Raw genomic sequence first — 27908 nt, 5'->3', positions numbered from 1 at the left:
AGGGTGGTCGTGAGGGTCAAAGTGTCCACAGCTGGGACTGAGTAGGCAGATTGGGAAGAATTCAACAGAAGAAATCTTCGCTGGGGTGAAGAGGAAAAAAGTAACTGAAGCAGGCGGACCAAGAGATGAAGAAGAGAGATGGGCTGGCCAGGAGCCAAGCAGAACGGGGAAGGAAGACAAAGTTAGAGCCTCACTGCGAAGTCAGAGTGAGGACAGAGCACACGAAGATCTGTGACATGTGTGTCCAGCTTATAAATTGCTCAAACTTTGTGCGTCAGACATTACGTATCTGTAAGATGGAAATAATCATGCATTTGACCCTTAAAGGTTGTGTCTGGCTGGTTTGTGCCCTCATGCCACATGCCTCCCCATGGTACGCGTCAGACACACTGTGATCCCAACACAACTGGCACCGCCAGAGCCTTGGCGCTTCCAGGTCTCCCTTTAGGGCAGGGTGTTCTTTATGTCCCTGGCACCGAGTAGGAACTGAGCTAATGTCTCTGGATTATGAGTCCAGTGAATTGTGAAAAGGACTTGGTCCTGTCAAGTCCTTGGGAAATGACGGGAAGATGCCTGTTTAGAACAGGTTAGGAGTAAGTTTTCTTGAGAGTAGGGTTATGACTGTTCTTAGACCTATGATCCCATTTTATAAATTCGAGAAACTACCATTTCAGGGCTAGTTCCCCCCAAAATAGGAATCAACCATAAATCATTTTTTAAAGTTTTATTAAATCATTTAGACTTGAAAGAAGTCACAATAGTTAACGCACTTAAGTGCGTTCTATACACCACCAACCCAAATGGATTGAGTTCAGAATTTTTATAAATAAAAAATAAACATATTTACAGTGAAAAATAAAAACATGTTAGCAAGTTAGATGATTAAACTGTTATCTACAATCAGTTTTGGGAAAATACCAACCTACAGTATTATATTTAAGACACTTAAGATTTCGTTAGATTTTAAAAGTCCATAATTGAAGAAGTTAGTTGTAATATATGATTCATTTCTTACTACGGCTTTTTTCCTCCCCAAACCAGAACTTTTGACCAATTTACACAAAAAGCTTCGTTTTCCCTTTACTGGAGGTAAAAGTACAAAAAGCTCTTAAACTCCCCCTAGAACCATCTAAGGAATAAAGCTATTTAATGCTACGAATGTCACTAGAAAACTAGCTATGGACATAAACCACTATACAATTTGTGCTATTTTTCCTCCAAAATAATGCAGATTCCTCATTTACCCACCAGGGACAAAAATGGAGTCAGCTTTTTTGGAAATCAGTTTCAAAATCACCACTATATCTCTAGAAAGTGTATTTCTAGAACAGTATAGTTACTACATGTAGGGACTTTCGTTTTTCTGTACTATAAAAATATTTCCATTTTCTAATTCTCTCTATACATTTTAGGGGTTGCTTCCACCTCCTTAGACAAAACATGAGGGTTAGGATGCTTGGCCGGCCAATTTCAAGAGATCAACGAAGGAAGAGGACCACGGGTGAGTTAGTGACAGCCCTCTCCTTGAGCAGAGCAAAAATCAAGAGGTGGCTCAAAGGTTTGAGCTCCAAAATCCAGTTTAAATTTGATTTAGAAAAAGTAGTCCAAAATGAAATCGAGCAAAGAACGAAATTTTCAAGTTCACGATTTTGGAAAGCAACATTCCTTCGAAGTGGGCTATTCCGTGTCACCTGTTAGGGAGGCGAGCAGAGCTTAAGGCTAATTGCTTGGCAAAGGGCTATGGGAGCTGCTGGAGTGTCTTGACTGCTTTGTTCCTGATGAGCTCATGGAGCGAGACCTCTGTCTGAGAACTGTTTTTCCTGGAAACTCCAAGTCTTCGAATATAGCATTTTCAATAATGTTTGCAGCTTCAGGCCGTTCCGTAGGGGATGGGGAGAGCATGTCTTGCACCATTACATACTGAAAGATAAAAATTGTGTGGTAATAAAAGGGCCACTAACCAGCTGCCTAATTCAGGAGTCAGCCAAATGTCTCTATAACTATATTAAGTCTGCGAGCCAGTTTCTGACACAACTTCTCAACTCTGCTACTGAAATACGAAAGCAGCCACAGACCATATATAAACAGGTGGGCCTGGCTGTGTTCCCATAAAACTCTATTACCAAAATAGGCAGCAGGCTGGATTTGGTCTGTGGGTCACGGTTTGCCCAACCCCTGCTCCAAATACACATGGACCATTTTGGGGTAATTGGTTGTTTTCTAACATATAATAAAAGGTCTTCAATCACATCTCTGAAACGCAGACATACTCTGACTTTTAAAATAAATTCATCTTACAATTGTATGTGAAGGTACAATTATCTCAAAGATTTCAATTAAAAAATAACCATGCCAGTGATCAGTACCTAGCCCCTTTTACTGATTTTTTGAACCCCTTTAATGTAACATGGATTCTGATGAGCCCCCCAGGGACTGATTCACCGACTTTGCAAAATACATAACAGAATAGTTTTTGTAAAATATATTTCACTTTAGGCTGGCATATCTCTATATTGTTATAAAGTTCATTTTTAATGTAGCCCTTCGTTACACTTATAATATTGAAAGATCAATTAGACTTTTTCCAACTTGATGATTAGCCACACAGTCTAATTTACCTAAACTTAATTTACTAAGAAAATTCAAGATTTATCAACACATAAATTTTAAAGTGATATGTTTGTGGACATATTATGAAATAAACAAAAGCTGCAAAAAGAAACTTCAAAAATTCATTACACACAGTTTTCACCAACAAGACCAGCTTTTTTTTTTTTTTAAATGTGAAGATTGCCAGTAGGGTAGAAGCAGTGTAACAGAAAGAAAAAAGGGTTCATATCCAAGCTCAGATTTGTATTTGCTATAGGTCAGTTAATCATTCTCGCTGAGCCTCCTATTTGTCATCTGCAAAATGAGATTCTCATCTCAGGCTGCTGTTATGAGGATTAAATTAGGTACCTGGAAGATAGTATGTGCTCATTAAACAGCAGTTTCCTTCCCATATACACACACAGTCCACATGTTGTGGGTACTGCACAATTAAATATTGTAATGGTCATGAACCATCGCTACCAGGAGAATAGTTTCTGCTTGGACCCCAACGAATAGGGTCTACTCTACATAAAAACTCTCCCATTCATCAGCTTGGATGGCTCCATAAAACACAAGTGATGCTAAGTTCATGCCACTGCAAGTATCCCAGTAAAAGAGAAAGAACAAAAGAAGACCAGCTTAATTTTCCCTTCCCACTCTTCTGAACCATTTACTGTGTCACTCTGAGGGGCATAACTCCAACACACCAAATCAGTGGAAATTAGTGACTTTTTAAAAAAAAGAAGCCAGTTTTTAAGATCTCTCCCAAATTCACTAAGATAAAGAAATTAATGGCATGATCATAATGGCAACTCTACTGCTGTGAGGGCGAGCTAGGAGTTCAGCCTCATCGAAACGCAAGGTTGCTACAATTCCCAGATGGGCTGTCATGCAGCTTGGAGCACAGAGCACTGGGCCCAGGACCTGGGACCGAGTCACGGCCTTTGGTTTTAACAAGTTGTGTGTTCTTGGGATCAGGTCCCTTTCCTCTCTAGACCTTAGGCTTCCTCATCTGTAAAACGGGAAAACTGATGAGCTGACTGCTAAGGACACTTCACGTTCTAAGTAAGATTCTGAAGAAAATAAAAGATGAGAATTAATACCAACCTCCCGAGGATATTTCTGAGTAAACAGTGGTGGAAATTTGAGATCTCTTACATCAGTTAAGATCTGAAAAGAAAGAGAAGTGTTACTTATCTTTAAATCTATTTTGATATGTGGATCTATTTAAACATAGAGAGATTTTTAAAAAATGTTTATTTAATTTATTTATTTATTTTTGGCTGCGTTGGGTCTTAGTTGCGGCGCGTGGGCTTCCTCTAGTTGTGGCGAGCAGTACTCTTCGTTGCGGTGCTCGGGCTTCTCATTGTGGTGGCTTTTCTTGTTGAGGAGCACGGGCTCTAGGCACGTGGGCTTCAGTAGTTGTGGCACGCGGGCTCAGTAGTTGTGGCTCACGGGCTCTAGAGCGCAGGCTCAGTAGTTGTGGTGCACGGACTTAGCTGCTCTGCGGCATGTGGGATCTTCCTGGACCAGGGCTCGAACCCGTGTCCCCTGCATTGGCAGGCCGATTCTTAACCACTGCGCCACCCGGGAAGCCCACATTTGTGTTCTTAAGTGGGTAAGTTTTTCTACTAGTCACTAACCTCTTGTATTTGATACAAAAAGACATAGTCTTTCTTCTTTTTTTTTGAGTGAAGAAAACCAAGTCAATTATGCTAAATTCTGAATATAAAACTAAACTAGTCATTTGGGAAATTTTCATACAAACAGGATAACAGGGCCCACTGTGTGTGATTGCTCTGAGACTTAAATGAGGTAATTCAGGCAAACTACTTAGCACAGTGCCTGATATTCCTTTTGTAATGATGATAAAAACCAGTTTTGAGAAATGAAATAAATTAAATATGTCTTCATATTTCTTGAGAAATAAGCTGGAGTGTACCTGAACAAAAATATGAACTGGGTTGGCATTTGTCACTTCCCACTAAAGGAAAACAGATGCTTCACTAGAAGAATCTATGCTGCAGTCCCTAGAAGGGAGGGTTTCACCTGCTAATAGGTAGGTCGTACCAAACTAAGTGCAAATAAATGCTTGAGTCTGGACTCATGGAATTAATTTTTAATCCCATAACATTCTTAAAGTTTTTATTTTATAACTTAGAATTTAAAAGAGACCTTGGCCATAACTCAATGGGGAAACAGAGAGTCTTTTCAACAAAAAGCATAAGCATAAAAGAATGGTAAGCTGAACTTTAAAATTAAAATCTGCTACCCTGTGAAAGACACCATTAAGAAAATGAAATGGCAAGCCACAGACTGGAATAAATTAGTCACAATACATATACTTGGCAAAGGACTTGAAAAGACGGTCCAGGTCATTAGTTATCAGAGAAATGCAAACTTAAACCACAGTATGATTCCATTATACCCCTATTAGAATGTCTAAAAATGTAAAGACTGAAACATAAGTGTTGAGGATGTGGAAGACCTAGGTCTCTCCTACACTGCTGGTGAGTATATGAAATGACACTTTCTTATAAAGTTAAACCACTTACCACAGAGCTTATCAATCCTACCTCGTAATTACCAGAGACTAAGGATACATATGTATGTCTACAAAGAGACTTGTTCACAAATGTTCACAGCAACTTTAGTCGTAAATGTTTCTCAACAGGTAACTGGACACATGAACTGTGGTATATATACCATGGAATATTAATAAAAGGAACTACTGACTTTATAGTGAGTCAAAGAAGGCAGACACAAAAGAGGATAGACGTGCATGATTCAATTTATATGAAACTTTAGAAAAGACAGAAAACAGATCAGCAGTTGCCTGGGGTCCAGGTGGAGGCTGGAAAGACAGGGGACTGACTGGGAAGGAGCAAAAGGCAACTTTCTGGGGTGATACAGATGTTCTCTATTTTGAATGTAGTGGTGACTATGCAGATGTATAAACGTGTCAAAACTCATAAAAATGTACAAAGTGGGTACGTATGTAAATTATACCTCAATAAAATTAATTTAAAAAAAGATCTTGGTCAAATCATTGAATAGTCTCTTTTACATTTACGAATGGAATTTCAGAGGGGTTCTGGCTAAACATGGCAGATTTTCTACTATATTTCTAGTAAGCATTTTCACTAAAACAATTGCCAAGGAAGGTAAAACGTACTGTAAGTCTATAAGGATGACTGCAATGGAAGAATAGATTACAGTTTTGAAAGAGAGAAAGCAGCGGAAGCATAGCAACCTCTTTAGCAGAACAGAGGAAGGTAAACCAGGGTGCCTGTGAGGGATAAAGCCAACAGAGAGGGAACTGATTAGCTGCGCGGAAACCTGCTGGGCATGGGCGTGAGGCTCAAGGATGGCAGCAGGACAGCTGTCGAAAGGTCTGTATACGGACGGAGTGATATATCCCCATATAACACATAAGGTTTGCTCTCTGGAGAAACGGAACCAAGGCATTCCAGACTTAGGGTTGATAGAACGAGGATGAGTCGGGGGTGGGCATGGAACACAGAAGGATGCAGTGAAGATCTGCATGCGAAACAGTAAGAACTCTCCACACCCCATCCCGACGCTTTCTCCGGCAGGAGAATGAGAGCTTCTTCTCTGGAGAAAATGAGGAAAGGCCTATAGATGCTGACATGTGGGGGTTCTGCGCCCCCCACCCCGAAGTAAGAACTGGATCGTAACCCTTACAGTGAGGTCCACTTCTAGTCACCATTTTAGAGCACTATTCTTCTTCCTTTTTTTTTTTTCCTGTTCTTTTTGGCTGTGCTGCATGGCTTGCAGGAATCTTAGTTCCCCGACCAGGGATCGAACCCGGGACCTGGGAGGGAAAGCGTCGAGTCCTAACCACTGGACCACCAGGGAAGTCTCCAAGAGCCCTATTCTTAAATATGAATGGACAGCTAAGGATTATCAGCATGAGAAACACACACACACACACAAATCATTAAAAGACTCAGAGATGTTGGTAGGGAGGGAAGTAAGTGTGACTATAAGGGGGTAGCAAAATGGAGTTTTCTGTGTTGATGTAACAGTTCTGTATCTAGATTGCAGTGGTGGTTACACAAACCTATACTGAAATAAAATAACATGGAACTATATACATACACTGTACCAATGTCAAGTTTATGTTGTACTGTAATTATGTCAAATGTAACTGTCAGCAGAAAGTGGGTGGAGGGTATCTCTCTGTCTTTGCAACTTCCTGTGGATCTATAAAAATTTCAAAACAGAAAGTTAAAAAAAAAAAAAACCCAGAGGAAAGAGACAATATAGGGGGAAGAAAACTTAAAATATATACATACACGTAACTGAGATTCTCAGCAATGTGAAGATACTGAATTCATGTAAACAGAGCGAAATACTATAAAAACGGAACAATCTTGGACAATAAAAATTGGATTGTCAAAATAAAGGACTTAGGAAAGTCAGAATAACAAGTTAAGGAACTCTTGCAAAAAATAGTACAGGGCTTCCCTGGTGGCGCAGTGGTTAAGAATCCGCCTGCCAATGCAGGGGACACAGGTTCAAGCCCTGGTCCGGGAAGATCCCACATGCCATGGAGCAACTAAGCCTGTGCACCACAACTACTGAGCCTGCACTCTAGAGCCCGCGAGCCACAACTACTGAGCCCATGTGCCACAACTACTGAAGCCCACGTGCCTAGAGCCCGTGCTCCGCAATAAGAGAAGCCACTGCAATGAGAAGCCCGCGCACCACAATGAAGAGTAGCCCCCGCTCGCCGCAACTAGAGAAAAGCGCACGTGCAGCAACGAAGACCCAACACAGGAAAAAATAAAATAAATTTAAAAAAAAGTAGAGAAAGACAAAGATGGAAAATAGGAGGGAAAAAAAATTAGGCATTTTTAGGATTAAGTCAGGAGTTCCAGGAAAAGAAAAAAAAACAGAAAAATTGGAGAATTTATCAAAAATAATATAAGAAATTTACTAGAACGGAAGGATTCACCTCTTCTAACTGAATCTACCAAGTGCTAAGTACAATGGTGGCAGGGGGAGAAGATCAGTGAAAGGACTAAATTTTATAACAGCACTGATAAAACTAAAGCCCTAAAGATTCCAGAAACGAAAATGTAACAGGTCCAAGATACCCTATATTAAAAAATCAGGCATCAGAATGGTATCTGCTTTTCAACAGCAGTGCTGGAAGCTGTAAGGAAATGGGGCAATGCTCTCAAGGTTCTGAAGGAAAGTTATTTTCCATCTAGAATTGGAACCTGGCCAATTTATCAGTTATGTATGAAAATGGAAAAAAAGGTACATTTTCAGATACCTGAGGACTCTAAAAATTTCTTTCTCATACATTGTTTCTGAGGAATTTACTGCAGAATGTGCTCCAGCAAAATAACAGAGTAGTGCAAGAAAATAAAACAAAGCAAAACATGGAAGCTAGGAAACAAGGGCTCCAAGCCAGGAGAGTAGGGAAGTGCATCCTTGGATGACAGCTTACAGAAGGTCTAGGGTGTAACTGGTCCAGACTGGAGAACAAAGCTTTGAGAAGAAAGACTCCAGGGGAAAACAAATTAAATCAATTAATCAATCAATCTATCTATCTATCTGGATAAGCTATACTGAAGCACAGAGAAAATACTGTTTGATATGTGACAGACCTTTGCACATCTGTTAAAAATTACAGCAAAGGTTCATAGAAAACTAAGCAATTGAGAAAAGGCAATTCTGAAAAAAAGGATTGTATCCGAAAGAAAAGAAAGTCAGGGTACATTATTTGGTCTAGCATAGAACAATATTTGCATGGCTTAACAATCAAAAAATTTTTACATAACTACATATTTTAGAAAATGTGTTTACTGAAATAAAATTCACATAAATAAAATTCACCATTTTAACCATTTTAAAGTATATGATTCTGTGATCTTTATTCTATTCACAATGTTGTAAACCATCACCACTCTCTAATTCCGGAACATTTTCATCACCCAAAGAAAAACCTTGTACTTATTAAGCAATCACTCTCCATCCCCTTCTAGCCCCAGCCCCTGGCAACTACTAATCTACCTTGTCTCTATGGATTTGCCTATTCCAGACATTTTGCATAAATGGAATCATACAGTATGTGGTCTTTTATGTCCGCTTCTTTCACTTAGTGTGATGTTTCCAAGGTTCACCTGTGCTGTAGTATGTATCAGTATTTCATTTCTTTTTCATGGCTGAATAATATTTCACTGTATGGGTAAACCACATTTGCTTTGCCATTCATCAGCTGATTGACATTTGGGTTGCTTCTACTTTCTGGCTATTATGAAAATGCTACTATGAACATGTGTGTACAAGTTTTTGTGTGGACCTATGTTTTCATTTCTCTTGGGTATATACCTAGGAGTAGAACTGCTGGGTCATATGGTAATTCCATGTTTAACTATTTGAGGAACTGTCAAATTGTTTTCCACAGTGGCTGCATCATTTTACATTCTTACCAGCAATGCATGAGGGTTCTAATTTCTCCATCTCCTCGCCAACACTTCTTTTCCATTTTTGTTTTATTATAGCCATCCTAGATGGTGTGAAGTGGTATCTCACTGTGATTTTGATTGGCATTTCCCTGATGAATAATGGTGTTGTGCTTATTGGTCATTTGTAATCTTCTGCAGAGAAATGTCTGTTCAAGTCCTTTGCCCATTTTTTTAATGGGGTTGTCTTTTTGTTGTTGAACTGCAATAGTTCTTTATATATTCTGGATACTAGAGCCTTATCAGATACATGATTCACAAATATTTTCTGTGGGTTGTATTTTCACTTTCTTTTCTTTAATAAATATATTTATTTTATTTATTTATTTTTGGCTGCGTTGGGTCTTTGTTGCTGTGCGCGGGCTTTCTCTAGTTGTGGCGAGCGGGGGCTACTCCTTGTTCTGGTGTGCGGGCTTCTCATTGCGGTGGCTTCTCTTGTTGTGGAGCACGGGCTCTAGGCGCGCAGGCTTCAGTAGTTGTGGCTCGCGGGCTCTAGAGTGCAGGCTCAGTAGTTGTGGCACATGGGCTTAGTTGCTCCGTGGCATGTGGGATCTTCCCAGACCAGGGCTCGAACCCGTGTCCCCTGCATTGGCAGGTTCTTTTTTTTTTTTTTCGCAGGTGGATTCTTAACCACTGCGCCACCAGGGCAGCCCTATTTTCACTTTCTTGATAGTGTCTTTTGATGTCCTTATAACCACACAAATTTTTCTTTAAATACTTTGTTTTTTTAATTATTTTAATTTATTTATTTTTGGCCACACCATGAGGCATGTGGGAATCTCAGTTCCCTGACCAGGGATCGAAATCGAACCCGTGTCCCCTGCAGTGGAAGCGTGGAGTCCTAACCACTGGACCACCAGGGAATTCCCCATAACTACTTAATTTTTGATGCCATATGATTCCTGATCCTTTAACATACGTTGGGCCTGTTTTATTTTCCTTTCTGGAAGCTTTTAGTGCCTTTACCTCTGGTATTCTGAAATTTAGCCACTTTGATTTTTAGATTTTTTTCTTTTTTTCCTATTTATTGTATAGAACACTTGGTAGGTCCTTTTGGTTCTATGTGAGAACTACATCCTGTTCTACCATGGCCAGGAGTCAACAGATAAGGTCTAACACTGATAAATTAAGAAATGGTGATAAGGACATAAACTTTGGAAATACGGACGTAAGTACAGGGACAACAGCTGGAAAAGTGGAGGGTAACCGCTTATGAAGTATGGGGAAGAATGTGACAGAGGTCTACTTTTAAAAGACTTCCAGTACTGTTTTCCTTAAAGGCCATTATCTTGGTTTATTTTGAGAGGGAAAAAAAACTTAATCATGCTTAGTTTGCCACCGTTTAAGTGTATGAGTGTATGGCCACTTGTCCTCTGGAAAGTTCTTCTCTGACCAACCAACACCGTCACCGCCACTCCCTTACCCTGTGCTTTGCACTTATTACAAATTTGAGTGCGAGATATCGTTAAGTTATGATGAATTTAAGCAACAACAAGGAACAGACAACTCGACTCAACAATTTTTGAAGACTGAGCTTTCTGTGGAAGCAAATAGTCTACAAATCCTTTCTGCGTCACTCACGTGACCTCTTCTATGTCAACCAGTCTGCTGATATTAGGAGTAAGTTATTCTTCTTCTAAACCTCTTTCTTTTGTGAGTTTAAGAGTATTTTCTTTTTCTACCTTTTTTGAGGGGGGATCACTTACCCTGACCCTCTCCATATGAGTGCCGAATGGGTACAGCAATTCAAACAGAATGAGGCCTAAAGAAAAGATGTCCACTTTATGAGAGTAGTTGTTGCCATGAATCTGAAATCCCAAATAAAGAAGAAATATTAGGAAAACATTCACGGAGATAGTACAACGGATAATACGGCATCAGTGAATCCAGACGTTGACTCAGTCTCTTCTTGGTTTAAGCGTATGTAGAAATGTTAGCAAAGAGTTAATCATCTCTCAAGCCTCTTTTCTTCAATTCACCACAGCAAGAGTAATTAAAGTACTCAGCATTACAGAAGGAAGCCCAGGTATAGCTCTGAGATATGCATCAGTAAAATCGGCCCAGCGGAAACCTGGAGCCAGGAGTCAGGAAAAGCTGCTCCCCTACCCCTGGGGTGGTTTTTCAAAGCAAGCACTATCTAAAGCAAATCTCTCATTTCTAACCATCTTAGTCCTCACCTATTTTTATGAGAAAATCTTCATTACTCCAAACCACTAATCAACCGTGGTTAGCCCTCATTACGGCACTTAATTATGGACTTCACTGCATTCTTGGTTGTATTTTTCATGTGTGTTATTTCTTATTCTTCACAACTAGATTATAAAGTCCTGGAGGGAAGGGAACTGCTTCTTTTGAATTCTCACCATCCAGCACTGGGCTAAGTACAGAGAAGGCCCTCAATAAATACTTACTTGTTAAAATGAACAAATGAATTACAACCCAACTACTCTATTAAACAAAGCCTCATTCAAATTAAAAGTGACCTCCTGGGGACTCAGAAGAACCCTTTTATTTGGGAAAATGACTCTAGGCACATAACGACATTTGGCAAAGGCCAAGGAAGCCCTCACTTTGGGAATACTCACGCCAGCATTTCTTGTTGGGGGATCACAAGGTATTTGTCAACCTCCTCTCTAAACTACACTTGATACCTGTCTCCCTGGTTCCTTCTGAGACCCAGCCTGCCTTTCTGCTTATAGACTATCAGGTGGGAAGTTCCAGTGACTGCATCAGGCTACACCATCTTCCTCCCTTCCCTTAGCTGTTACTGGGGTCTGGGAAGTATTCAAAGAAAATATGTTCAAGACAGAGTTTACAGGGGTACAGTGAAAAGGACACCTCATACACTATCTGGAGAATATTAATTAACACACCTTCATGAAAGCAACCTGGCAATAAATGTTGACTACCACTTAATGGTTCTATTTAAATTTCATCCACCCCAGGGTAGATGGAAATGCAGACAGAGATCTGTACACAGGGATGGTTATCACAGCGATATTCCTAACAGCAAAATGTCTAAGTCACTAAAACATCCAAAACAAATGTTTCCCTTCTTAAACTCACTTTTAATAGGTAACACATTCACATGATTCAGAAAGAAGTGTACAGTCAAGCTGCCCTCCTGCCCATCCCTTATCTGTCCAGTCCTCACCAGTCACTTCCCCTCTACCTACCGCCCCCAAAACTATTTGTTTCCTGTACATCCTTCCAGAGCTCTTTATATAAACGTAAGCAAATATATAGCTATCTTTCCCTCCTTTACACACTATGCACACATTTCTGCCCCTGGCTTTTTCCACTTAAGACATTCTTTTTTAACTCTTACCTATCTAAAAATGCCTAATTTCTTCTATACGAATAACTTTACGGCCAGAAACATGATTTGTGCGTCACAGCTATTTTTCATCCAAACTGTAAATGTTGATTTACTGTCCTCCAGGGTTGAGTGTTATAGAAAACAAGCTCTTTAAGCTGTAATGTGCTTTTTTTTCCTACCAAATACTTACACTATTTTTCCCTTATCTTGAAATTCAAGATGTCTAAGTATAGGGGTCTATTAAAAGATTTCTTTAATTAAATAAAAAAATAAAATTTAAACATAAAAAAGAAAACACTTGAATAATGCAAACAACTCAAGAAGTCTAAAACGATACTGTACAACAGTAAAATAAAGGCCAGTTCCTATGACTGGTCTCTGATATAACCTTCCAAAGATAAACTAATCCATCAGTTCTCAAAGTGTGGTCTGTGGATCCCTGGGGACCCCAACACCCTTTCAGGAGGTCTACAAAGTCAAGACTGTTTTCATAATAATTCTAAGACATGATTTGTCTTTTCACTGTGTTGACATGTACAAAATGGACCAAGGGATGTTAAAGTAACAGAATACAAAATGCTCACTGCTATGGTTTTAGATTCAGGGCAAATGACTCTTCAGAAACTTTTGCTTATTGTATTTTGATGTGCTGTCAAAGAAGAATATGCCCACAACTACCTGAAAATGGTATTAAAATATTCCTCCTTTTCCAACTGCCTATCTATGTGAAGTCAGAGTTTCTTCATATACTTCAACCAAAATAACATAGTGCCAGGGATTAAATGCAAAAGCAATATGAAATCTAACTCTTTTAAAGTCAGACAGTAAAGAGCTTTACAAAAATGTACGTAAATGCCACTCTCCACACTAGTTTTCTTTCGGAAAATATTTATTTTTCAGAAAATATCTTGAAGATGTGATAGATTTAATATTGTCATTTTTAACTGAATTAAAAATTTTACAAATTTCTGTTTCAATCTCTAATACGGCAAAATACTGATGGATAAAATTCTTTAAGAAAAATTCTTGAGCTCTCGATCATGTTTACAAGTATAAACAGGCATTGATCAGGAAGTCTGAGAACCGCCGATCTAAGCGTATGTAAGCTTGTGAACACCATCAGCCCAGTGGTGGCCAGGGATGCTGTGCTGGAGCTCCCAGCATGCCCTGCGTCCCTCCACTCTTCCAGTCTCTGTTCAGTTTATGGAGCTTTTCCTTGGAAGACTAAGCGTCCCACAAGGCAACACAGCGCAGCCTGTCCACCTTTATTTCCTGCCATGGTACGTTCTGGAAGCTGCCTGTGGATTACTGTAGAGAACAGCTTAGAACACTACCTCCAGCTGGCTCTGAAAACAGTTCCTGCATAGTTCACACAGGGTGAATGACAATTAAGTTTGGGAGGAGGACATTCAAAATCTCATTCTAAGTTTCTGGTTGCTGTCAGGTTCTCGTTCAGAGGGTGAGCACATTTCATGCGTCTTTAGTATTTTTCTTCCTCCACACCCCAATCCAGGTTGCGGAATTGTACCCTAGCTGTGTTGCCTGTGGAACACTTCTGCCAGTTTTCATCATTTTCAGCTTTTATTTTATTGGGTATTTTAAACACGGCATGGATGGAGATTCATGGCGCACATCTAGCTTGCTGCCATCCTAATTAAAAATCTATTTATTCCTCAGAAGGAAAACGAAAGGCTCACCTGTTCTGGGCTCATATACAGCTTGGTCCCCACTTGTCCTGTGTGTCTGGCGTACCCTGGCATTGGGGTCAGAACCAGCTGGTCTTCTTCATCCTGGTCCATTGCAGTCACCAATCCAAAGTCTCCAACCTTGACCACATCATCCATTGTAAAGAATATGTTGGAAGGCTGGAAAAAAATGAAACAGACAAAAGCATGGTGGGTGTGTATGGAGAAAGAGAGAAAGTGAAGAGAATTATTTAAATGACTACAGAAAATAAATACAAGACACTAGATATTCTCAAGCATATTTCTCTTTACAATGGGCTAATATGAAAATAAAAACCATCCTTCGATGCTAGACAAGTACTGTGAGTAAAGAAGAGGCAAGGGTAGCAAAGGGAGTGAGTATTTATTGAACATCTATCTATTTATTTAAATTTTATTTATTAATTTTTTGGCTGCGTTGGGTCTTCGTTGCTGTGCACGAGCTTTCTCTAGTTGCGGCGAGCGGGGGCTACTCTTTGTTGTGGTGCCGGGCTTCTCATTGCGGTGGATTCTCTTGTTGCGGCTCTAGGCTCTAGGCTCTAGGCACAAGGGCTTCAGTAGCTGTGGCTCGCAGGATCTAGAGCGCAGGCTCAGCAGTTGTGGCGCACGGGCTTAGCTGCTCCGCGGCATGTGGGCTCTTCCTGGACCAGGGCTCGAACCCGTGTCCCCTGCATTGGCAGGTGAATTCTTAACCACTGTGCCACCAGGGAAGTCCCTGAACATCTATTTAAATAAATCCTTAGAGAGTCACATTCCCTAGGGTCTACGGTACTTAAACCTCAATCTCATTATTCTATATACTCTCCCTTGGCAAGCTCCTCTGCATTTATGACCTAAGCCATGATAATAATAATAATAATAATAATAATAATAATAATAATAATAATAATAATAATAGCAAATGCATATATAGCACTTGCAATGAGCCAGAAGCTGATCTAAGTAGTTCATTACTATTAACTCATGTAATACAATGCTTTTAGTCCTATTGGTCTCTCATGAAATGGTCCCCCATTTCACAGATGTGAAAACTGAGGCCCAGAGAAGTTAAGTAAGTTGCCCAAGGTTACCCCGCTAGTAAGGGGTGGAGCAGGGATTCAAACCCAGGCAGTCTGGCTCCATGAGAAAAGGACTTCTGCTCCACTGCCACGTGTCCAATTCTTGCCCTACGGTAGCTAATCACTACTATTAGGTGAATGAACGAAACAGACTGATCTTCGGGCTTGTGTCTGAGAGAGGAATGTAGGCTGTCAAGGAGAATAAGAGCTCTTAACTACAATCTTGTGTTGCCTCTTCTAATACTCACAGGCTCCCATATACCCCACAACCCCCATCCCGAGTTCTAAACTCTCATATGCAACTGTTCATAAGATACAGCTAACCACGGGCTCCTCAAACTCAAAATCCCCTACGTGAAATATATCGTCTTTCCCTAGAGCCTACTCTCAGCTCACATGACCACCATTCATAGCCCTTGAAATAAGGGAAAAGGAAGCCATTTAGCTCACAAAATTGACTTTCACTGGGCTTCAAATACTGCCAGACAAAAAACATTTTATTTCAAAACTCCAAAGTGCCATCATACAGTTTGGACTTTGAAACAATGAAGTTATTGCGTATAACCAACATCTATAGTGATACCCTCCTACTCTCCCTCAAATAACCTTGTAAGAGAGACAGGATTAGACTGCCTTAAATTTCATCTTTCCTCCCCTCTCCGTGCTCTGCTGTCAGCTGTTATTTACCCAACACTAACAGATTTTTTTTTTTTTTTTTTTTTGGTTCTCCAGCATCTTTCCATACCCCTACGCTTCTACCAGAAGTAGCCTGATGTGACTTTGGGAACTCTCTTCTTCTGGGCAGCAAGTCCGTGGTTCATACGGGATGTTATCTGGAGGTTGCATCCAGAACTTGCATCCACCAATCAGCATAATCCCAGCCTCTGGCCAGGCGACTGGTTTAGGGATGCATATGTGTTCCTGGCTTATCGATTAGAAGAAAACCAGGTAAATCAACTATACTCCAATAAAAATTAATTAAAAAAAAAAGCTCATTTAAATGAAAAAAAAAAAAAGAAAACCCAGGACTTCTGATCAATAGCGGGGGAAAGTGATACTTTTCTCCCCAACACCTCCAAAAGACTTAAAACATGGAGCCCTGAGAACTTCTGGCTGCTATGTTGAGACTGATACATGACAAACACGTGACCAAAATACAAAAAGGTTAGAGGGCCTAGAAGGTTTAACATTAGGCTCAATGATAGGTCAGAATGAACAGAATACACCACAGCTTTTCAACTGGGAATATGTACATATATAAAAAACTGAATCACTTTGCTGTTCACCTGAAACTAACACAACACTGTAAATCAACTGTACTTCAATAAAAATAATAAGTAAGTAAATAAATAAATGACTTTAATAGAAAAAAAAACCCCATTGAAACCCTTGGGTGATGTTCCACAAAAACAGACCTTGAGGTCCCTGTGCATGAGCCCTTTGCCGTGCAGAAACTCCACCGCCTCCGCGATCTGCAGGAAGATGTGCAGACACACGTTCCTTTCTCTTTCCTCAATGGTGCAGCGGCTGTTCAGCCAGTCCTTGAGGTTTTCCTTTCGGCACAGCTGCATCTGGATGTAAAGATACACCTTCGGTGAACTGGGTTGGAGTTTTTCCACAGAGTTTTTAGCGAGAGCTAAACTTAAAGTGGTTGGTCTTGAAGGAGAAATAGACAAAGTAGGTTCCGAGGAAGACTTGCTACTGGAATGCTGGACTGCGGTTAGCTTATCAGCACAATGGTTGCCAATAGGCGGTCGGTTCGTTTTGGGCTCTTCTTTGCTGGATGCGTTATCACAGCCGGAATCTTCAAATACTATAGAAGAGGAGGTTCGCTCCCTTGACCTTACATAAGGGGAAGCTTCAGAAGGACAAAGTTCAAAGGAGTGTCCCTCGTCATTGCCATCCCTAGTACCGTCTTCCCCCTCGCAGTCTGTAAGGCAGCTGTCCTGGAGGTTGCACACCGCGTCCACCGACTCACTCGTGTCTCTGTGGTCCATCCCGGAAAATTCCAGCGGAGAGAACTGGCTCTTGGATGAACCTGTCTGGCCACAGGAAATCCCGACCGAAAAAGACCTACTGCTTCGTGGAGAAGGGGCTATGATTTCAATGCGTTCCTTTGTAGAGAAAGGATCCATTCTGCATATTTTAACGGATGGCGCATCCGCGGGACTAGGAGAGCTGAGCGGCCAGTCTGTGCTAAGAGTGGGAGAAGTACAAAGGGATGAGAGTGAATATGTGTTGATTAAGTTACGTGAACTACATCCTTTGTTTGCTTGTTGATTGATTGATTGATTTTTATTGAAGTATAGTTGACTTACAGTGTTGTCACTACATGCTCTGTCTCCAAAGCTTCAACTATAGTAAAGCCAGTTACCAAATGACAACATGGAAAGTCAATGAAAAACATGCCACAGGAGACAAAGAACAGCACCGTCCATCCATTCCTTAACTGGAAATCTTGGTTTTAAACTGGAAACGGTTATCTGGGACTGTCATGCCCAGAACAGCTGAGGCCTATGTGCAAAACACAAAGCACAAAGGAAGACCAAGGCCAGAACCCCTTGGTGGCGGTGATTAGGAAGCCCCCATCCAAATTAGGGCTTGAGACACAGGGTCACTTCACCTGGTCCTTCTGTGGTTTGGCTACTGGCTGTGTATATAACTGTCACTGTAACTAGGTACCTCACGTGGATCTAGGGCTGTGTTTGGTACTTTCAGGCAGGAATTTTACCCCAGCTCTTTACTAAATAGTCTATTTGTAGTCTGCTTCCTTTATGTTCTCATTTAGTAGTTTTTAAAGGGGCCTTCCTTCCTACAGAATAGCATATTTAACATAGGAATTATCTTCAGGTTGCCTAAGGTCATGGTTTGTTTTTTTCTTTTTGGTTTTTGGCCTCGCCGTGCGGCTTGCGAGACCTTAGTTTCCCGACCAGGGATCGAACCTGCGCCCTTGGCAGTGAAAGCGAGGAGTCCTAACCACTGGACCACCAGGGAATTCCCATAAGTTCATGTATTTTTCTTTTTTTTTTTGATGTGGACCATTTTTTTAAAGTCTTTATTGAATTTGTTACAAGATTGCTTCTGTTTTATGTTTTTTTGGGTTTTTTTTTTTTTTTTGACTGCAAGGCATGTGGAATCTTAGCTCCCGGACCAGGGATTGAACTCACACCTCTTGCATTGGAAGGCAAAGTCTTAACCACTGGACCACCAGGGAAGTCCCAATTTCTTGTAGTTTTAACTGCAAATAGTTTAAAACTACTTTAGAAAGGAGTTGTAAATTGCTAACTACTAAGAAACTGAATGAAAATTTAAAATAAAAAATGGAGACAAAAGCAGACAATATCTCTTATTGAGAAAGGCTACTGTAAATCCTTCAGTGAATTGTAAGTCATAGAGCTCTATCTACCAATGATTTTAGAAATTCATGTTCTGGACAAAAAAGAAAAAAAAGTTCATGTTCTAAAAACTAAATCAACTTTTCACTTAACAAGTGACTAGAGAACGTTCCAAAACATGATGACAGAAACAGTAATCTGCTGTTATTTTTCTTTTAAAAAAATCATCTCTAAAGTTATAGAAAGGATATTTTGTTCATGTAAGCCAAAAACTAGCCTGAAATAAATACTAGTTTTTAAGTCTATGTCTAACCAAGTTACCTTTCATCTTTCAGCCAAATTTCATCCATTTTTTCTTGCCACTTCTCTGGTGGTGCTTCCAACCAAGCATTGAAATATCTAACAATTCCTGGGTGTTCAAGCTTGGCTAAGGCTTTAACTTCTCGCATTACCTTTTCCCGAGCCAATTCCCTGAAACAGAGAAACAATGAAGACACTGAAGGCTGCTCTGATCTGAAGAAGCAATCATATCCAAAGACAGTACAAAACAATAAAATAAAACTCTCCCTTGTTCTAAAATTGGAAACAGACGAGTCAACCGAGTGGCACAATTCTAATAAGCCAAAGAGTAAATAAGTCTTGTATTAGAAAAAAATATGTATTTATAGTATTTCTTTTTTCTTCTAGAAATAAATGCTTACAAGTACATCTATCCATTCAAATAAAGAGTTCTTAGCTGACTAAAAATGAATGACTACAGACCCTTGAAGATAATTGCTTAATGCTTGTTAATTAATAGGGGGATGAAGAGGTAGAAGTGAAGTATTCAGAAAAGAGAGCTCAGCCTGGCAGCTCAGGAGGATGGAGAAGGACCAGCCCGACAAGGCACATACAACAATCCAAAAGGCTTGTACGAGCACCTTTGTCTGTTTAAAGCCTCAACTACTAAATATCATAGGCAATGATGTTTAACCAGAAAAGCATCTGGATTTGATCTTCTGCTTTGACAGCTTTTCTGATGGATCTAAGCTCACATTCTAGGGATCCCACCATCACCTGAAACAACATAATAAATATAAGTTATATCCTCTTCCATCCCCAAGAGACAGTCAGCTACTCCCACTTTTCTCTCTGTGTTTCATTACTGTTAATGGTCCCACCCTGAGAATCCTGGTAGGTTTCTGAATGTTCCATATTCAGTGACCAAATCCTATCAGCTCCTCCTTTTTAATTCCTGATACTCATTCCTTCCTCATCTGTCTCCACTTCTGCTGCACTAATGCTCTGTATCTTAGGACTGAACTTTTGCAAAAAAAAAAAAAAAATCTCCTAATGAACACACTTGTCTCTTACTACGTACCACCTCCACTTTGATCACGTCATTCTTCTGCTCAAAGGCACAACTGTCTATGGAATAAAGTCTAAACTCCTCTGCTTGGCATTTAAGGTGCTGGAACCCACCTTTGCCATCTTTCTTCCATACTCCCCTTCATTCTCTTTTTTTTTTTTTTTTGGGCTGCACAGTGTGGCTTGTGGGATCTTAGTTCCCCAACCAGGGACTGAACCCATGCCCGCTGCGTTGGAAGGGCAGTCTTAACCACTGGACCGCCAGGGAAGTCCCTCCCCTCCATTCTTACCCTTGCTCCACTCGTGCCAGAATCCTCATTAACCTCTACATCCCCTGCGAATGTTTGCCTAGAGCCTATGCTCAGGCCATTTCACGTACTTGGCCATCCCTCCCCTACATGTGTGTCCACCAAGGGACAGGCTACCCTTGAACACAGCACAGACAACACTACCACCGCAAGGCTTGCTTTCCTTGACTGCCTTTCGGCTACCTCTGCACTTTCTTCATGAGAAGCTATTTACTAAACTAAACCACAAGTCACAATCTTCCTGGCTTTGCAGTTATTTGAGCATATATACAAAGGCCTCAAATAGTTATAGATTCTTGAGGGCAGAAGCCTTTCTTAATTTTATATCCTATGTGGTACCTTGTACATATGAATATTTAAACTGCTCAAAAATTACATACCAAAGAAAAGAATTAGTCCCATAGTACTCAGACTGTCCCATTCCTATGTCCCTATCTGTTGGACAGCATGTTTAACTACTAATTAGGAAGACAGCCCAGAAATCAGTGCACATTTAATCAAGAATCCACAGGAGGCTTCCACAATAGATGAAAAGGACGGTGTTACTGAAAGCCCATCATCTTAAGCATCACACTGTTCTGAGCCCAAAATTCCACTTCTAGGAATCTATCATAAGGAAACAGATGTGATCAAAATTTTATATAAAAGATGAACGGTGCCAAGTTTTTTTTTTTTTTTTTGGCCGCGCCGAGAGGCATGCGGGACCTTAGTTCCCCGACCAGGGATCAAACCCATGCCCCCTGCAGTGGAAGCATGGAGTCCTAACTAATGGACTGCCAGGGAAGTCTCCAAAGTTATTTTTAATTGCAACAAGTTGGAAACCTAAATATTTAAAAATAAGAAATGGTTAAATAAGATATGGCACAAGTATTAATTGGACTATTTTCCAGTCATAAAACACTTTCAATATATTTTAGCATTTCAATAACATACTCTTAATAGCAAGGAAAATACTGAGAATACAATGAAGGAAGCAATAGATAAAACTGTATTGTATTGATAACTGTGCTACCAACTAGGTAAATTTATGACCAGAAAAAAAAAAAAATCAAAAGAAAATACCCTAAAATGTTAAAAGTGTTTATTACTGGGTAGAGTAGACACGGATTGGTTTTTGTTTTAATACTATTCCTTATTTTCCACAATAAATATAGATTATTTTAAAATGGTGCTATGTATTAAAGTCTATAGTTATTAAAATTCACTATGGGAATGCCCTGAGTTGTTAAGAATCAAAAACAAGGGCATATTTTTTAAGTAGATACAAAGCGGTCAAAGTAGATGACATTTTTAAAAGATAGCTAGTTACCTGGTAGCACTGAGAACATAAGATTCAGAAGGTCAGAAACTATGTTTTCTATAGTCTCTATGCAGTATAGTAAGGACATATTGCCCATGAGATTAGATAATATAGTCCTAACTCCAAGTTTACTAAAAGTACCATCCATTACCTGTTGGGGAGACGGATTCTCTTGATAGCATAATTGCAGTCATCAACTTTGTTTCTAGCTTCAAAGACAACTCCAAACCCTCCACGACCCATGCACTGAATCGGTTCAAAATCTGTTAGATATCTTAAAAAAAAAAAAAAAAAAAAAAGTAAATTTTAAAAAGTTTGTAATAGTTTTACATTTTGTACTAATAGTTCAATCTTATTTTATGATATGTAAAAATGTATAAACTAAGTTTCCTAGAACTTATTTTAATAGAGTGTAGTTTAAATTCTAATAGCATTCTTTGCTTTTCTGTCTGTATAAATGAGCAAACACATTTTAATTTTGCCTCTGGGAATTTTATAAAAAATTTAAAACTTCTGCTTAATGGGGAATCACTTGTTAATCACTTATTTTTCAGCAATTTTAGTACTGTTCTGTCCTATCCAATACTTTCCATCATCCATCAAAACAGTTTATCCTTAATTCTCTAACCTTTTACCTCTTGTGGCATTCTGTATTCAAGTAGAAAATGTATTTTAATCTTATGCCAGTGCCTGTATATTTTATGGAAAAGATTTAATCAGTCCTATTACATTTATGTACGTTTTTAGCCAGAATCTCTCTAGGAACCAAAGCTATCTGAAATTCGCTGGGGTGCCTCAGGAGTCAGTGCGTTCATCACCAGAGGTATTTGGACAGAAGCTAACTCACCATCTGGCACTTACAGAAGGACCTCCACTTTGTAGCCTACTTCCCCTGTTGACCTCTCCGACCTGCTCTGTATATTCCAGCCAACTTGCACCAGGCTCTCTCACAACTTCAGGGCTTTTGCTTCTGCTGTTTGCTCCAGTGGGATGCCCTACTTCTTTGGACTTAATAAAACTCTATTTTTCTTTCATTCTGCTCATCTCACCACCTCTATAAGGCCTTCCTAGACCCCTATCTTAATGTTCTTATAGCACTTTGCACATACTACTTGGAACTGTTTAAACTTAGTCTCAATATTCTGCAGTTATTTACAAGCAGCTTTCTCTCTCCACTGCTACTGAATTGTAGGGACCCTGACTGCAGGAAAGAATTCTTTTTTCTCTTTGTATTTCCAAAGCCTGGGATCACCTGGCAAATAGAAGGTCTAACAAATATCTATCGAATAATGCATGAATTAATAAATGAATGAATGCATGCATGCGTACTGTGGAAGATATTCTTCCAGCCATGTGAGGGGGAGTTGAATTAGATGATCTTTGGTGCCCCTTACAAGGCTAACTTTATTACTTTATGACTTGCACACTCATATTAATTTAGCGGTTGGCTCAGCTGGTTAGAGCATGGTGTTAAGGAGGAGAGACAATAGATCCCAACCCTCCATGGGCCAATTACCTTCACAGAGAATGAAGAGTAATGATCTGTATCCCTAAGAATAGCTAGTCAAGGTACTTGAGTACAAATCCATCTCCCCAACTGCAAAAGCCCATGAAGTTCTTGTCCTACTCCTGGAGAGCCAATTGAATTATCTTCCTACATTAAAGAAAACACTCATATGAAAATGGATATATCTTTTGAAAGGAGAAACATCTTATATATGATTACAGATTTTATAAATGTAAGTATCATCTTGCCTCAGGTCCCAACTTAGGACTTAAATTCATGACTGAATCCAGAGCTCATGTTCTTCATAATGCCTAGAATATAGTAGGCACTCAATATACATCAGGTATTATACAGAGCTCCTGTATTTTTAAAAACAATCAGCTGTTCTCTTCATAGTGAATAAAATGGAAGGAAAATTGAGTCTAATTCAATTTTAGAGTACATTATTCCAATTCTCTTCACAACAGCCTTACAAATATATGCTTATTCACCATACCCCACTCACCCTCCCATCTCCACCTGTCTCTTACTTACTCATGATTTATTATGACGCCCTCTTGAATCAACACAGCCAGAGTTAGTTACTTAGCTCATGGCTTTTTTCCTTATATGTTTATGTTTTCTCTAGTATCACCTTCCCCTGTAGACTTTAAGCTCCTCCAGGGGATAGGACCAGTCTTTTTATTTCTCCCAAAGCCTGAGATACTGCACACAGTTGTTCAGAAAGATGCTGAATGAACAATGAATGGCTTGGGTAGTGAACTGCCCATGGAGTTGATGGGCCCCTCTCCTCTCCCTCACTCACTGCCTGCTGGTGGTGTTGGCCACTGACATACAAGTCAGCATCTTTATTAGCAAGGGTATTAAAGCCCTTATCACTTGCTAGTCACCTAGTACGTTTTGCTAAAACATACGGATTACAGCCAATTCTCAATTTTTGAGAAGACGGTATGAATGCAGCTTAGATTAAGTCCATAGATAATCAAAATAACCCACATTTTAGCTGTAATTTTCAATCTTTTCTGTCATAAAGCCATTTCCCTAGATATTAAGCAGTAAGTTTCATATAGAGCTTCTCCTTGTCCCTGTATCACGAAAGTCTAAGCATGATATCAAAACAAAGGGGAAAAGTAGCAATAATCCATGTAAGAAAATTGAACTGCAGCACCATTTCTTGTCCCACAAAGCATCAAAATCTATACATCTGACAGATTTGCTTACAGATTTTCTACTTTTATTTTACTTTTAAATTATTTGAATTGGCTGCTTTTTAAGTAACCCAACTCCCTCTTCTGTTTTTAAAAATGATCTATTTTCTCCCCAGTTTTCTGCTTCTTATTTTAGATAAAATAAGGATGAAATAAATAACTGAGGATTAAGTAACATAGGAGATTTATGTCATATTCCAATAATATACAAATTATTATTTGGTATTAATGCCAAGCCCAGTACATGGTATATACCCTCAATAACTATGTCATCTGAATAACAACTCAATTTGGTGGCTGTAATTCTTTTTTTTCTTTTCCTTCCAGTTTTATTGAGAAATAATTGACATACATGGTGGCTATAATTCTAAACTTTTATAACACTCTACTTCTACCCCTCTTCTATACCACCTTGAATCAGTTTAAGTAACTTGAGGGATATGTCTGTTTTATTTACCTAGTCATACATTTTTTTAAAAAAAAATTAAACAATATCTTAGTTTAGAGGTTGTTTCTTCTTTCTTAAGTGAAGTACAGTCAGCATACAATATTATGTAAGTTTCAGGTGTACTACATAATGATTTGACATTTGTATACATTATGAAATGATCACCACGATAAGTCTAGTAATCATCTGTCCCCATAGAAAGTTACTGCAATATTATTAACCATATTCCTTATGTTGTATATTACAATCCCTGTGATTTATCACATAACTGGAGGTTTAGAAGCAGATGCTGAATGAACAACCATTCCATTCTTCATCTATTTCACCCACCACTCCCCCTCTCCCTCCTGAACCATCCATTCATTCTCTGTATCTACGGCCATTTCTTCCTGGATTTGAACAGTTAGCACCAGAAGCTACAGCACACATGCATTTTATGAAAAGACTCATACCGTGATACATATCCAGAATTTTTTATGTCATTCCAGCTACTGTCATTAGCTTCTCCACTGACAGAATCATATTTATTTTCAGTTTGACACTGAGTTTCAGATTCTTTCCTTTGCTGAAAAGGTGGGGGAGAAAAAAAATCACTCTCAGTACAAAGCTGAATTGAAGTTAGCTAACAATATTAGGCTATAAAATAACACTGAAGAATAAATAATATTGAGAAAAATAAATGTATTATAAGAACATAAAACAACAGCATTTCCTTTGTCAAAGGGAAAGGGAATGATCAGGGTGGAGCCAGACTGCAAGGGGTTGAGGAGTGAAGGGGACAAGGACGTGGAAGCAAGAGTATGGGCAACAATGATTTTAGGGTAAAACTTAAGGAAATGGACCCCTTGCCCATCACGTGCGCACACGCACACGCGCACACACACCTTAAGTTTTCTATAGTCCCAACACTTTGAAAAAGATGAGATCCTAAAAAATGTCTTACTCTGTGAGGATGAGGATGGAAGAGTCTGCGCACAATGAAAGTTGTTGCTACGATACAAAACAGAATGGTTCCAACTATTTCTTTCCACCAGTGTAAGAGGAGAACGGGATCCTTTTTGCGGATATTCTTGTTGTAACTCGGGTTGTCAAGAAATCTGACTGTGATCTGTGTGCTCCGTTTGTTTCTTTCCCTCTTGTAGTATGGCAGGTAATAACCATTATCTTCAAAAACAAACATTAAAAGTGTTTTTTTTTTAAAAGATAAACCAGCACAGAAATCTATTGCATTTCTATACACTAATGACGAAAAATCTGAAAGTGAAATTAAGAAAACACTCCCATTTACTATTGCAACAAAAAGAATAAAATATCTAGGAATAAACCTACCTAAGGAGACAAAAGACCTGTATGCAGAAAATTATAAGACACTGATGAAAGAAATTAAAGATGATACAAATAGATGGAGAGATATACCATGTTCCTGGATTGGAAGAATCAACATTGTGAAAATGACTCTACTACCCAAAGCAATCTACAGATTCAATGCAATCCCTATCAAACTACCACTGGCATTTTTCACAGAACTAGAACAAAAAATTTCACAATTTGTATGGAAACACAAAAGACCCCGAATAGCCAAAGCAATCTTGAGAACGAAAAATGGAGCTGGGGGAATCAGGCTCCCTGACTTCAGACTATATTACAAAGCTTCAGTAATCAAGACAGTTTGGTACTGGCACAAAAACAGAAATATAGATCAATGGAACAGGATAGAAAGCCCAGAGATAAACCCACACACATATGGTCACCTTATCTTTGATAAAGGAGGCAAGCATATACAGTGGAGAAAAGACAGCCTCTTCAATAAGTGGTGCTGGGAAAATTGGACGGTACATGTAAAAGTATGAAATTAGAACACTCCCTGACACCATGCACAAAATAAACTCCAAATGGATTAAAGACCTAAGTGTAAGGCCAGACACTATCAAACTCTTAGAGGAAAACATAGGCAGAACACTCTATGACATACATCACAGCAAGATTCTTTTTGACCCAGCTCCCAGAGAAATGGAAATAAGAACACAAATAAACAAATGGGACCTAATGAAACTTAAAAGCTTTTGCACAGCAAAGGAAACCATAAACAAGACCAAAAGACAACCCTCAGAATGGGAGAAAATATTTGCAAATGAAGCAACTGACAAAGGATTAATCTCCAAGATTTACAAGCAGCTCATGCAGCTCAATAACAAAAAAAACGAACAACCCAATCCAAAAATGGGCAGAAGACCTAAATAGACATTTCTCCAAAGAAGATATACAGATGGCCTACAGACACATGAAAGAATGCTCAACATCATTAATCATTAGAGAAATGCAAATCAAAACTACAATGAGATATCATCTCACACCGGTCAGAATGGCCATCATCAAAAAATCTAGAAACAATAAATGCTGGAGAGGGTGTGGAGGAAAGGGAACACTCTTGCACTGTTGGTGGGAATGTAAATTGATACAGCCACTATGGAGAACAGTATGGAGGTTCCTTAAAAAACTACAAATAGAACTACCATACGACCCAGCAATCCCACTACTGGGCATATACCCTGAGAAAACCATAGGTCAAAAAGAGTCATGTACCAAAATGTTCATTGCAGCTCTATTTACAATAGCCAGGACATGGAAGCAACCTAAATGTCCATCGACAGATGAATGGATAAAGAAGATGTGGCACATATATACAATGGAATACTACTCAGCCATAAAAAGAAATGAAATGGAGGTATTTGTAATGAGGTGGATGGAGTTAGAGTCTGTCATACAGAGTGAAGTAAGTCAGAAAGAGAAAAACAAATACAGTATGCTAACACATATATACGGAATCTAAGGAAAAAAAAAAAAAGGCCATGAAGAACCTAGTGGCAAGACGGGAATAAAGACACAGACCTACTAGAGAATGGACTTGAGGATATGGGGAGGGGGTGGGGTGAGATGTGACAGGGTAAGAGAGTGTCATGGACATATATACGCTACCAAATGTAAAATAGATAACTAGTGGGAAGCAGCCGCATAGCACAGGGAGATCAGCTTGGTGCTTTGTGACCACCTAGAGGGGTGGGATGGGGAGGGTGGGAGGGAGGGAGATGCAAGAGGGAAGAGAAATGGGAACATACTGTATATGTATAACTGATTCACTTTGTTATAAAGCAGAAGCTAACACACCATTGTAAGGCAATTATACTTCAATAAAGATGTTAAAAAAAAAAAAAAGATAAACCAATATAGTTCCACCTTTAATTGCTAAAAATTATCTAATTTC

At 39.3% G+C, this 27908-nt stretch overlaps 1 protein-coding gene across 2 annotated transcripts in view; it reads right to left on the bottom strand.

Moving 5' to 3' along the window:
* Positions 1–708: 708 nt before the first annotated feature.
* Positions 709–27908, bottom strand: part of EIF2AK3 (eukaryotic translation initiation factor 2 alpha kinase 3) — a 69700-nt gene continuing 42500 nt past the window's right edge. Inside the window, exons 9-17 of one of the 2 annotated variants that reach the window (XM_036873245.1) lie at positions 25590–25810; positions 25099–25211; positions 21635–21757; positions 18850–18999; positions 16609–17389; positions 14109–14276; positions 10799–10900; positions 3700–3762; positions 709–1920 (exon numbers count right to left, since the gene is read on the bottom strand). In XM_036873245.1, the coding sequence (XP_036729140.1) occupies positions 1720–1920; positions 3700–3762; positions 10799–10900; positions 14109–14276; positions 16609–17389; positions 18850–18999; positions 21635–21757; positions 25099–25211; positions 25590–25810 (1922 nt within the window). In that variant the 3' untranslated portion in view covers positions 709–1719. The remainder of the gene's footprint in view (positions 1921–3699; positions 3763–10798; positions 10901–14108; positions 14277–16608; positions 17390–18849; positions 19000–21634; positions 21758–25098; positions 25212–25589; positions 25811–27908) is intronic. The other variant, XM_036873244.1, reaches the window with a different exon arrangement.

The sequence above is a fragment of the Balaenoptera musculus genome, chromosome 13, assembly GCF_009873245.2.
Source record: "Balaenoptera musculus isolate JJ_BM4_2016_0621 chromosome 13, mBalMus1.pri.v3, whole genome shotgun sequence".
Lineage (NCBI taxonomy): Eukaryota > Metazoa > Chordata > Mammalia > Artiodactyla > Balaenopteridae > Balaenoptera > Balaenoptera musculus.
The sequence above is the reverse complement of the archived record's forward strand: the minus strand, read 5'-3'. Positions and strand labels throughout refer to the sequence as shown.